The sequence below is a fragment of the Xyrauchen texanus genome, chromosome 13, assembly GCF_025860055.1.
Source record: "Xyrauchen texanus isolate HMW12.3.18 chromosome 13, RBS_HiC_50CHRs, whole genome shotgun sequence".
NCBI classification, from domain to species: Eukaryota; Metazoa; Chordata; class Actinopteri; order Cypriniformes; family Catostomidae; genus Xyrauchen; species Xyrauchen texanus.
In genome coordinates this window covers 42,604,215-42,617,198 of record NC_068288.1, presented here as the reverse complement: position 1 = coordinate 42,617,198, position 12,984 = coordinate 42,604,215, and the positions used below count along the sequence as shown (strand labels likewise).

The following is a 12,984-nucleotide window of genomic DNA, read 5'->3' as shown; positions in this document are numbered from 1 at the left end:
TCCAAATATGTCCGCCGAGTGGAATGACTTGCCTGAAGACCACTTTGGGGCCGTACAGGTCAACAATATTGTATTCTACATTTGCGTAAAAGAAAATAATATATTTTTTTTTTTCAGCCTGAAAAATAGGATAACTTATTTTTTCATTGGATATATGCATTATATAGTCCTAAAGTAGTATTTAAAAAGTATTTTCTATAAAACGAAATACATTTTGGACTGCATGTAATCATAGGTATCTAGATTGCATTTTTCATTTCATGTTTTACAAAATGCATCCATTATTTATGCTGCGGGCATGCCTTGGGTTTCAGGAACATTTGGCAACCAACACTTTGCTTTTTCATATTGAGAGGGACGATTACACTCGTTTGGGATTGGGTAACAATCGCCTATCCTGATCTTCAAATAGAAGCCTGTAGCTCGAGAGCCCCTTCTGAAGGGGTAACTGAAAGTGAAATTCAACACCGCCCGTTTCTGACAAACAGTTACCGGAGAAACGTGGTCGTGGTGCTCAGCTCGGCGTGTATGAAGACACCTTTGTAGGACGAGGAGCGCCTGTCTAGCGTTTTCTAGAACCGGAAATAACGAGTTATCACATATAGACTTCACAGGCTGGTTGTCTAAGTGCACTTGATACTGGAAACTTCGACCAATCGGAGCGTCAACGTTTGCTTCAACGTTTGCTTTCCGGTTTCTTTAACGTTAGGCGGTGGTTAAAACTTAACGTTTACATAATTTTTCAGGTAAGTCAATTTAATAGGGTCATAGTGGTCTCATTCACAATATAACCGCTCTAAAGTTTAACAAAGGCGTGAGTTCAGACTTTGTTGTTATAGTGTCATCATGCCTCAGAAACGGCGCTCACAGTCGTGGACGGAGCTCAAACAAGCCGGTAACGAGCGTTTCAGAGCCGGGCAGTATGGAGAAGCTGCGACTCTCTATAGTCAATCCATCGAGCAGCTTGAGAAGTCTGGTAAGAGAAATAAATTATACAATAGACGAGGAAGTTTAAGTTATTTTGCTTGTCCCTTTACTATATTTACCATGGCAACAACAGTTTCCGCCTTAATACTATAGTTATCTCTTACAAATAAAGTACAGTGATGGCATTAGATGGTAATACCATTGTACTTTTATAAATACTGGGGTACTCAATGATTATGTTGGTATGACGTTATTCTACAGACCAAAATGATCAATTGTAACTCCTCCTACAGCTTCTAAGCTACATCTACCAAAATTATGGAGTTATATATGTGCCACAGTTCTGCACGTGCAATATATATATATATATATATATATATAAGTTTTACAAGATGATCACACAAGATGATATTTTGAGCGAACAATAATCTTTTGCACTTCAATCAAGTTTATTTTCTCCACCTGCCCACTCTGCGTGGAAAATAAATTTTTGCATGCTCAAAATATCATCTTGCGCACGAAGAACATTTTTGATGCTCTCAAAATATAATTTCGTGCATGTGGAATTGTGGCACAAGTACAACTCCATACAAAATTAGCACAGACCTTCAGACTGTTCTGACTTACTTTGATGTCTTTTAAATCAGTAAAACCATTATTATGATCCGTTGTTACAATCAAAAATCTGAAAAACGATTTTCATAGACAATGTTAAAATGAGCCAACGGATTACTTGTTAATTCAAACTCCAACTTTCCAAAAATTCAAATGTAAACAAACACACAAATCCAAAAGCAGAAAAACAAAAACAAAGCGAATTTCTTCCCTGGCAAGCCTTTCTGGACCCCATATTTCAAAATAAAAGTCCCACATTGAATTAACCAATTTGAAAAATGAATGCAAACAAGAATTACAGTATTAAAAATACAACATTTTACAAAAGATTATTTTAGGATATTCCGCAATATGGTGAAATTATTTATATTCATTCTTTTCACAAAAAATACAAATAATTGAAGATTAAGTTTAATATCTGCCACACAGCTAATAGTAAAACTGTACATATTATACAGTCTATATGAAATTAGGAACAAAGATAAATATGTTTGTGATCTCTGGGATAGATGGCCCTTTTTAATCCAATAAACTTCTGTTTCGATGTCCTGTGCACTCCGATAATGTATTTATAGGATCGCATTTTCCAACAACTTATCGCTTGATGCATTTTTTTCTCCATATCATGCAGCCATATTGACTATCTATTGCTATCTATCTATAAACTTCCAGACAAATGCTTTGTCAAGACAACATCAAAGTTATCTGGACAAACTTAACCTCTCTAGTTATTAATTAATATTGACATGGTACAACTACACTGTAAAAAATTACAATATATTTAACAAGACAATTTTTTGTTACAGTAATGTAAAAAGTATTATTTTACCATATAATTAATTGTAAAATTATTTTGTTTAACAAGAGAAAGCATGCACTTTTGTGGTAAACTATTGTGTTTAACACTACATTTTATAGTGAAATGCAGTCTTTTATAGTTCCAGTAGGATATTATATGAGATTAAATCATTTAATAATATAAATTATGGACCACCACATCCTCACACGGTTCTACACTAGTACTGTAGAGAGCATCCTGACTGGCTGCATCACCGCCTGGTACGGCAATAGCACCGCCCACAAGGGTGGTGCGAACTCATCGGAGGTGAGCTTCCCTCCCTCCAGGACATATATACAAGGCGGTGTGTGTGGTATATACAATACCAGCCGACTACATGACTGCTTCTTCCCCCAAGCAATCAGACTGTTGAACACTTGATCTATCAGGATCAATAATTAGCACTGCACTTTATTCATCTATAATCTCACACTGGACTGTCAGCATATTCTCCTCAATACAAATACTTATATATATATTTCATATACTCTTACTTATTGTATATTGTGTATTGTATATTGTGTGTATTGTTTACTGTGCATTGTATATAATTATTTTGTTGTGTAAGTATGTGTACATTTGATATGTAAATTGTGTTGTATAAATATGTTGTTTATTGTAATTGGTATATGTCTCGTCACTGTCATGACTGCTGTGTTGCTCGGAACTGCACACAAGAATTTCACCTACTGTTGCACTTGTGTACATGGTAGTGTGACAATAAAGTGATTTGATTTGATAAAATGGTTGTGAACGACAAAATAACTGGCATCAAAATGACATCCCGTAATTCCAGAAACATGATTGTTGTATTTTTTACAGCATATTTCTGTTAACCACAGCTGCCGGTATTTTATTTAAATGTATACAGTGTAGGTATTTCCAAATAACACCATGGCACGGTCTTGGTACATGTCCAAAAACCATGGTAGTACCATGGTACTTGTCTTTGATACTTGTCCATGACAAAATTTTCCATGGTAACCACCATATTTTTGGGCAAATACATTGAACAATTTTCTCACTTTCAGTAACCCAATTTATGTTCTTGTTTCATTTTTTTTTTCCTACTTTATCTTTATATAATACAGTTTTATTTCAGTGCATCTGTGGTCTGTTCTCAGGTCAGAAGAACAAGGAAGATCTGGCTATTTTGTACTCCAACAGGGCAGCCAGTTACCTGAAAGATGGCAACTGCAGTGAGAGCATTAAAGACTGCTCCGAGTAAGTGCAAGAAAAACAGAACACAGTGGTGTAGATTCCTTATAAATGCCCACTTTTCACATTATGCTGTAAAAACAGAGCTCCAAAAAAACAGATGTTGGTAAGTGTCCATGTTGAGTGTCAAATCTTCTTTCAGATCTCTTGACTTGGTTCCTTTTGGATTTAAAGCGCTCCTTCGCCGGGCAACAGCTTATGAGGCCATGGAGAGATACAGACAGGCTTATGTGGACTACAAAACCGTTTTACAGTTAGACTGCAACATACCAGCTGCTCACGATGGCGTCCACCGGTAATGTTACATGAAATGATCCTGATTAGTTTTACAGTTCACTATTGACATTTTTAGAGGATGAACTAGTAATTTAAGTGCACTTTTAAATCAAGGTAAACTGATTAAAAATTAAATATATAGGTGATATGCGCATAATGTACATTTCGGAGTTAAAGGGTGTTCTCTAATTCTATGAACAACTAAATCAATGGGGACAGGATTTCCTAAATGTTCAACAAATAATGTCTTCCCGTCAGAATGGCAAAGGCTTTGACTGATGTAGACGGACCATCTTGGCGAGACAAACTCCCTCCGATCCCCACAGTTCCAATGTCTGTGAAAGAAAGTCTAGCACAAGCCGCAAGGTCGCCCTCCACCTCGCAAGAGAACGGCATGATTGAAAACAAGAAAAAAGGTAGGTGGGGGGCCTTTATCTGTGAGGATGCTGTTTTACCTTTACCCATAGACGTTGGAACAGAGTGAGGAGCTGCCGCCCCCAAATTCACCCAAGTACTAAAAAAACTATACATTTAATGTTAGAGTTTGTAAAATAGAGACTGATGTCTATGTAAGAGGTAATAATAATCCTTTCCATTATAATTCGACACGTTTTATTCATATCAGATACACATTGTGTAAGTAACTTTAATGTTTACTCTGTTCTTCTCCCAGTTCACCAGCCACTTACTTTTAAGTATTTCGGGAGTGGATGAATTCACGTGTTGTAAATCCAACAGATCCGATTCTCTGAACTGCGTCTGCGGCACAAACTAACATGGCGGCGCCCATCGCGCATACAGCTGAACTAACGCGATCGTTATAAAGGTGTTTAAACAACAGTAAACTTCCACTTGCATGTATTTGACAATCGGAATATCAGATATTTCATGCCATAGCTAACACATTTGTGAATATTCTGAATAAAAAAGGAAAAATGACATAAAAGCAGATCATCATTCATTCAGCGCTGTTGCTGCTACGGTATGTCACGTGACAAGCAATGATGCGTCACCATGGAAACCATAAAGTGACACATTCTAAATAACGGTCGCCTAGAAAAACTCAAGCTGGGGGGTCAGTTATATGTTGTATGCGCAGCCGCAGCGGAGACATAATTTAAGGACGCAAGTCCCGGAAGAATATGACCATTTGTGCATTTCATTCATTGCGCGCCTTGACACCAGTTCAAAACTGAGTCCCAAAAGTCAGCGTAAGAAGCATAACTGCACGTTCACACCACTGCCGACTTGAGCGGCAAAGAAGCTCTGGCCCAGTCGAGGACGCTTGTCTAAGAGTACGGGGAAGCTTGTTGACGCTTTGGCTGCTCTGGAGTAGCAGCATTATGTTCGAGAGAAGAGAAGTGTCACAACATGAAATGTAAACAGAAAAACAAGCAATACATTGACACTAGAAACCTTTTATAATGACAGCATTTTTAAATTGCCTATTCCACATCTCAACGCACGCATAAAGCTTGCCACAAAGAACCTGCCAAAGTAAGGATTATGCATTAAACATTAAAATTTTTTATTAATAAACTAGTGTTTTCTGTCAGTTTTCGGTTCATTTATGAGACGCGCTCCAGTTCACGCGCCGGTGCCTCCGTGTCCTAATTATATTGTCTACTATGTTTGCTTATTTATTAATCCAGTCAATTTGTTGATGAAAACATTGATTAAAATGAAGATACAATTTATACAAAACGAAATTCACTTAAAACAAAACAATAAGTGGTCAGAATTATGTCTGATCCATTCCAAATGTTTTCCGATATATGGTGACTGATGGAACAAAGAGCGCGCATTTCGACATTTGCAGTAAAAACTTGAAATATAAATTCTCAGAAAATGCATTTAATACCAATATATTGAAACGTCTGTTTATATACTCCATTAATAAAGAAGTCCAGACATTGGAAAAATATCAGTCCACATGCGTTTTATATTTAATATTTAGCAAAATATTTTTTAGAAAATTCTACTAGACTACGTCACTCATAAATCATGAAATTTCACACATCCACCATCTCTTGAGTTTTATTAAAAATCTTTAACTTTTAGGTAGCAAAATATTTTTTAGTAATTCTGTCAATTACACTAAGGTTAGATTTCATTGAAGGCCACACTGAGTTGTAACGCCCACAGAGGTGAAGTGAACGAGGCAGAGGCTGACCGGTACTGTCTGAAATGGTTAACTCTGTGGCGATGCATGTGCAAAACAGATTTAACTAATCATAAAGTCAATCAGGATACATAACACAGCCTACTATAGGCCTACACTAACCCCCCCCCCTCACAATATAGTTCCCACATCCCTGCCTTTATCCACCAGATTCTGATGAAAAAGCACGTAATATACAATTTCACATTTATGGGTCTTCAACTTAAGACAATTTCATGACCCAGGGTTTGATTTTTATGGGAGAAAATAAACCGATTTCAACCTTTTTTCTTTTTGTTACATGGAGGTCTTATTAAAACTGAATTGGAAACTTTTACAGGCCTTCATTTATTTGTGGAACTTTTCAAATGCCTTTTTATGTATAGATTTATCTAAAAAGAGAGCAAAATTAACATTTACGTATTTATTGTGAGAATTGAAAAAAATTCTCACAATATTGGAAAACATATTCCAATATATTCCAAAATATTCCAACATTGGAAAAAATGATAACTGTCCAACAGTTTTAGTTTTTCAATATTTATATATATATATTATTATATGGAAAGTATTCACAGCGCTTCACTATTTCTACAATTTGTCAAAATGGATTAAATTCATTATTTTCCTAAAAATTCTACAAACAATACTCCATAATGACAACGTGAATGAAGTCTGTTTGAAATCTTTGCAAATTTATAAAAAAAATATAATAAAAAAATCACATGTACATAATTATTCACAGCCTTTGCTCAATACTTTGTTGAAGCACCTTTGGCACCAATTACAGCCTTGAGCTACAAGCTTGGCACACCTATTTTTGGGCAATTTCTCCCATTCTTCTTTGCAGGACCTCTCAAGCTCCATCAGGTTGGATGGGGAGCATCGGTGCGCAGCCATTTTCAGATCTCTCCAGAGATGTTCAATCAGGTTCAAGTCTGGGCTCTGGCTGGGCCACTCAAGGACATTCACAGAGTTGTCCCGTAGCCACTCATTTGTTATCTTGGCTGTGTGCTTCGGGTCGTTGTCCGGTTGGAAGATGAACCTTCACCCCAGTCTGAGGTCCAGAGCGCTCTGAAGCAGGTTTTCATCAAGGAAGTCTCTGTACATTGCTGAATTAATCTTTCTCTCGATCATGACTAGTCTCCCAGTTCCTGCTGTTGAAAACATCCCCACAGCATGATGCTGCCACCACCATGCTTCACTGTAGGGATGGTATTGGCCAGGTGATAATTCAGGCTAAAGAGTTCAATCTTTGTTTCATTGGACCAGAGAATTTTGTTTCTCATGGTCTGAGAGTCCTTCAGGTGCCTTTTGGCAAACTCCAGGTGGGCTGTCAAGTGCCTTTTACTGAGGAGTGGCTTCCGTCTGGCCACTCTACCATACAGGTCTGATTGGTGGAGTGCTGCAGAGATGGTTGTTCTTCTGGAAGGTTCTCCTCTCTCCACAGAGAAATGCTGGAGCTCTGTCAGGGTGACCATTGGGTTCTTGGTCATCTCCCTGACTAAGGCCCTTCTCCCCCGATCGCTCAGTTTGGCCGGGCGGCCAGCTCAAGGAAGAGTCCTGGTGGTTCCAAACTTCCATTTACGGATGGAGGCCACTGTGCTCATTGGCACCGTCAATGCTGCAGACATTTTTCTGTACCCTTCCCCAGATCTATGCCTCGATACAATCCTGTCTTGGAGGTCTACAGACAATTCCTTGGACTTCATGGCTTAGTTTGTGCTCTGACATGCACTGTCAACTGTGGGACCTTATATAGACAGGTGTGTCCCTTTCCAAATCATGTCCAATCAACTGAATTTACCACAGGTGGACGCCAATCAAGTTGTAGAAACATCTCAAGGATGATCAGTGGAAACGGGATGCTCCTGAGCTCAATTCTGAGTGTCATGGCAAAGGCTGTGAATATTTATGTACATGTGTGGTTTTTTTTTCCCCCCAAAGATTTCAAACAAACTTCTTTCACGTTGTCATTATGGGGTATTGTTTGTAGAATCTTTAGGAAAATAATGAATTTAATCCATTTTGGAATAAGGCTGTAACATAACAAAATGTGGAAAAAGTGAAGCGCCGGGTGGGGTGTGTGTGTGTGTGTGTGTGTGTGTGTGTGTGTGTGTGTGTGTGTGTGTGTGTGTGTGTGTGTGAATACATTTGGTCAAGTCTGTGTATTTGTCAAGACTGTGGAGATGGAATATGAGACAAGTGATATTTGAAGAAAACAAAGAAAAATTGGGTGTCATTTCCAATCAAGATGTAATTTCTCAAAATTATGCAACAAAATATTTTTTATTGTTTGAATTTAGGATACGTAAAATACTATGAAATTTTCAGCAGTTGGCCACTTTATTTTGAAAATTTTAATTTAATTTCCATCACAAAATTCCATTTAACACAATTCAGAATTTGAGATGTGCTGGAAATAACAGTAGTGGGAATTTCCATGACTTTCAGGGAAAAAAAATAAGACACAAATTACATAAATCTCCTGTGGTGCATGTACATACTCTGTTGGACATTGTTAGTAGACAAAAAAAAAAAAGACTCAAGAAAACCACCATCCTAAAAGTGTCCAAAATTTATGAAACACCCTTATGTTGAACACTGGTCTTATATAAAACTGCTTTAAAATATGCTACTTAAGAGCTTTACATTGAGGATGTAAGGAAATACTCTAATGTTGAAGTTGTTGATCTCCATTTTAATTCTAGAAGTATTTTCTCAACCAAATTCAGAGAGCTGGATCACAAAGCACGAGCAACAGAAATAATACATTGATTTCAGGTTGCTGTTTGTTCAACTCTGTGATCCTTTATACCTTTTTAAAAGTACCAGGACCTGAAGCAGTTAAAAAGGCCAAAACTTTAAAGGAAGAAGGCAATGCTTTTGTGAAGCAAGGTGAACATAAGAATGCAGTGGAGAAGTACACACAGTCACTCAGTCAAGACCCCACAGAAGTCACAACCTACACAAACAGGTGAAATTTAATGCATACACTCGGTTTATATGCAGTGCAACACAAAAAATTACATCGTTCAAAAAATTGGAATATGCTTTTATAAATATGATAAACTGTGTCTGAATCTATTTTGCTTGAAGGGCTCTCTGCTACCTTTCATTAAAGAAGTACAAAGAAGCTATTAGCGATTGCGATGAGGCTCTTAAATTGGATTCTGCCAACATTAAGGCCTTTTACCGACGTGCCCAGGCACACAATGAACTAAAAGTAAGTTTGAGATCTTGGATTTATAAAACCCCTTTTTTGTCATGGATTGAGTCGAACGTATTATAGAAATGGCAAAGAAAAGGAATGGCTAAGTGCTAAACTCGTATTAATATTTTCCTGGCACTGAAAGTGCCCAAATCGGGTGTTATCCCAGCTTATATTTTCCCTTTTTTTTTCTCATTAGAACAAGAAATCATGCGTGGAAGATCTTAACAGCTTGCTCAAAATCGAGCCATCCAACATGTCAGCACAGAATCTTCTCCAGGAAGTACAGAAGATGAAATAACCACGCTTGTGAAGCGCTTGTGGACATGAGGAAACTTTGAGTTGGGCCTTGTTTAGTTGCCTCTCAAAGCTGCAAAATGTACTACATGCATCTGCTTCTTTATGTACTTCATAATAAGATATAGAATTTATACAAAATATAGGAAATACCTATGTGACTGTAAATGTTCAAACAGGCTCATTTAATCATACATGTATTCAACATTTACTTGATGCATTTTTGTCCTGAAGATTTGTGTTACATGTCATAACTCAAGTTAATTGAGTTCACACTATCTGTCTTGTTTGTTTAGGTTATGTATGTTGAATTTGTTAATGTAATTGATGTGATGTTGATTTAGCAGTATCAAATGTGCCTTTAACATTTATTCATGGATATGAATTATAGATTTTAACAATTACATTTTTACTTGATATCTGGGAATTGAAAGTGCTATTTTTTTTATTTTATCAGTAATTAACTTTGCACTAATAAAAACACTAATTATTGATATAAAAAAATGACATCTCACAACTGTAGTTGCATTAGTAGAATTTCACTATTACCTGTCATTGTAGCATTTCTACTAGTTGTTGATATCAGGAATGGATATTTGTGTTGGTAACAGTGTAGTGATTATTGATGTCATTTTTATTGTCAAGAATTAACGATTTTACCAGTGCAAATGTAATAACTGATGTCAAACATTTGCACTTTCACTAGCAGATATTCCATCACCTATTATCAAGAATTAGCATTTTAAATAGAGAAAAGTTAACCATTTCCTATAATTCATATCCAGCACATGATTAAAGTCAATTTGGCATGCCATATGTACATTACACATTTACATTACCTCACCATATTCTGAAACTCATATCTTAACAGTTTTCAGAGAAAAGTCAAACTATTTCCAGATGACTTCATACTGAAATGCAATTAGGCAGATGTTTCTTAATACTTTGGATGCTCTGATGTGGGAAAAGGATGTAATTATCATTCTTCAGCTCTTGATAATACATTTCAGTATATCTGGGATTCTCACAAGTTTAACATTATCATTCATATTAAATACTCAAATACAGTTGGTGTTTTAGGGCTGTGCTGCTCGTTCTACAAAAGTTTGGAATGGGTGTGTTTATTTTTCTATAAAACTGCTTAAAATGGTACTTCACCAACATATTAAAATTCAGTCATCATTTACATGCCTCATGTTGTTCTAAAACAGTGTGACTTTCTTCTGTGGAACAGAAAATTAGATGTTAGACTGAACATTAGTTTCAGTCACCATTCACTTTCATTGTATGGAGAGAAAAAAAAAAGATGAGATGAAAGTGAATGGTGGCTAACATCGTTTAAAATTACTTTCTAATGAGTAACACTAAAAATAAAAGTTAACCTGGTTTGGAACAACGTGAGGGTGTTGACAATGACAGAATTTTCATTTCTGAATAAAATATTTCTTTAATTTTCTTAAGTCTTTTTCAGAAAAAGAGGTCAGCAAAAGTATGTGGCAAGTGCTTCGCAATCTTGTTTTGCAAGTTAATTGTTGTCCAGACCACTGAATATTAATGCTAATTTGACTGTTTTGTATGCTACCTTGCATCAAGACAATTTAAAAAGGTCTTCTCTTTATTTTGTATATAGAGAACGCATCTAATATTAAGGGAAAATGTATATATTGTAAAAAAAATAATTATCCTGTAAACCATCAGAGGTGATGCCACGGAGGGCAAATTTTGTATACTTTTTTTGTAGATTAGAATTACAAAAAATTATTTTTAATTTTAAAGATATTTAAGAGTTGCAAGAATCTGACTGAAAGTGAAGGTGATTGAAGAATTGACCAGTTACTTTTGCAATAATGCACACAAGAAAGGAGGGTTGAAAAGAAAAACTTTTTGTTAAAACCCATATTACAGGACAAACATACAAAAATGGAACAATCTTTTTTAACCACATGAGGAAATTTGTCTTACCGGGTTTACCGGCTTTATATGGTCATGACACGAATTAGGAAGTGGTTTTATCTCATGTTAACACTGTTTAAATCATATGGCTTTACTTTTTCCCCAGTGCAGTGCCCCATAAACTTCCATTATTAGTGTATTTCTATACACACAATTTTTGCTTGTTTTTACAAATTGAGGGACAAATAGAAAATGTTCTGTGGTAATCGACAACATGCTTTGAGCTGATTAAGCGTAACTTGTATTGAACCTGGAAAATAACTTTAAAGGGATAGTCCACCCAAAAATGTATATTCTCTTATCACATACTCACCATTATGCCATTCCAGATGTGTATGATTTTATTCAGTAGAGCACAAAAGAAGACTTTTAGAAAAAGTCCATACAATGTGATTTTTGGAGCTACAAAAGTCTGAACAACATTCACTTGCAAAGGAAACATAAAAGTAATCCATAAGAATCAAATGGTTCATTTAATATCTTCAGAAGCGATAAGGTGTAGGTGAGAAATGGACCAAAATTTTATATATCTCCACTTTTACATCTGAAAGTCACATGTGGTGCCCGTTTGGTTTCAATTTCACATCTGAAAGTGAAAGTTAAAGTGAAGATTTAGAGTAAAAAAGGACCCAGACCTATTTTATCGCTTCTGAAGATGCGGACTTAAACACTGGAGTCATATGGATTACTTTTATGTTTCCTTTATGTGATGTTTGGAGCTACAAAAGGTCTGATCACCATTTACTTGCATTGTATGGACTTACAGAGCTGAGATATTTTTCTAAAAATCTTCGTTTGTGTTCTGCAGAAGAAAGTCATACATATCTGGGATGGCAAAGAGGGTAAATAAGAATTTAAATTTTTGGGTGAATTATCCCTTTAAATTTAATATTCTTAAAGGAAAGTTACAGTTTCAAAACAAGCTCAATCGACTGCATTTGTGGTTTAATGTTGGTTACCACAAAAAACTATGTTTTTGTTAAAGCAAAAATCGCAGTTACAGTAAGACACTTACAATGGAAGTGAATGGGGCCAGTCCATAAATGTTAAACTACACACTACATTATTATTATTAAGTATAGCCACAAGAGGTAAATAAAAGCATGATATCTGATTTCTGTCATTATAAATTATGTAACTTCCTAACCTCATCCGTGTATCTAATATTACTTCATGACGTTATGATGACTGTGGAAAAACCTGTACTCTGGTAAATGCTAAAACGCCCATAAATCTTTGATTTTATCACACTAAAATTGTTAACACTCATATTAAGTCTTGCCTATATACATTAGAAGCCATGTGCATTTTAATGTTTATGGACTGGCCACATTCACTTCCATTGTAAGTTCCTCACAATAATCCAGATTTTTTTTTAATAAACGAGATGAGCTGAAATAATGCTTTATTAACCTAAATCAATCCTAATCAAACCCGGAACATTACTTTTAAAGCTTACTGTCTTTAAATATGCATTTAAGAGTTTCC

The 12,984-nt window shown here is 35.9% G+C and overlaps 1 protein-coding gene across 1 annotated transcript; it reads left to right on the top strand.

The window, feature by feature from the left end:
* Window positions 1-392: 392 nt before the first annotated feature.
* Window positions 393-12,936, top strand: LOC127653865 (mitochondrial import receptor subunit TOM34-like). Its single transcript, XM_052140659.1, has 8 exons — window positions 393-746; window positions 840-976; window positions 3,505-3,604; window positions 3,741-3,893; window positions 4,133-4,290; window positions 8,865-9,012; window positions 9,135-9,261; window positions 9,446-12,936. Exons 2-8 carry the CDS (start codon window positions 847-849, stop codon window positions 9,545-9,547), a joined length of 918 nt encoding a protein of 305 aa, XP_051996619.1. The 5' UTR covers window positions 393-746; window positions 840-846; the 3' UTR covers window positions 9,548-12,936.
* The last annotated feature ends 48 nt before the right edge of the window (window positions 12,937-12,984 follow it).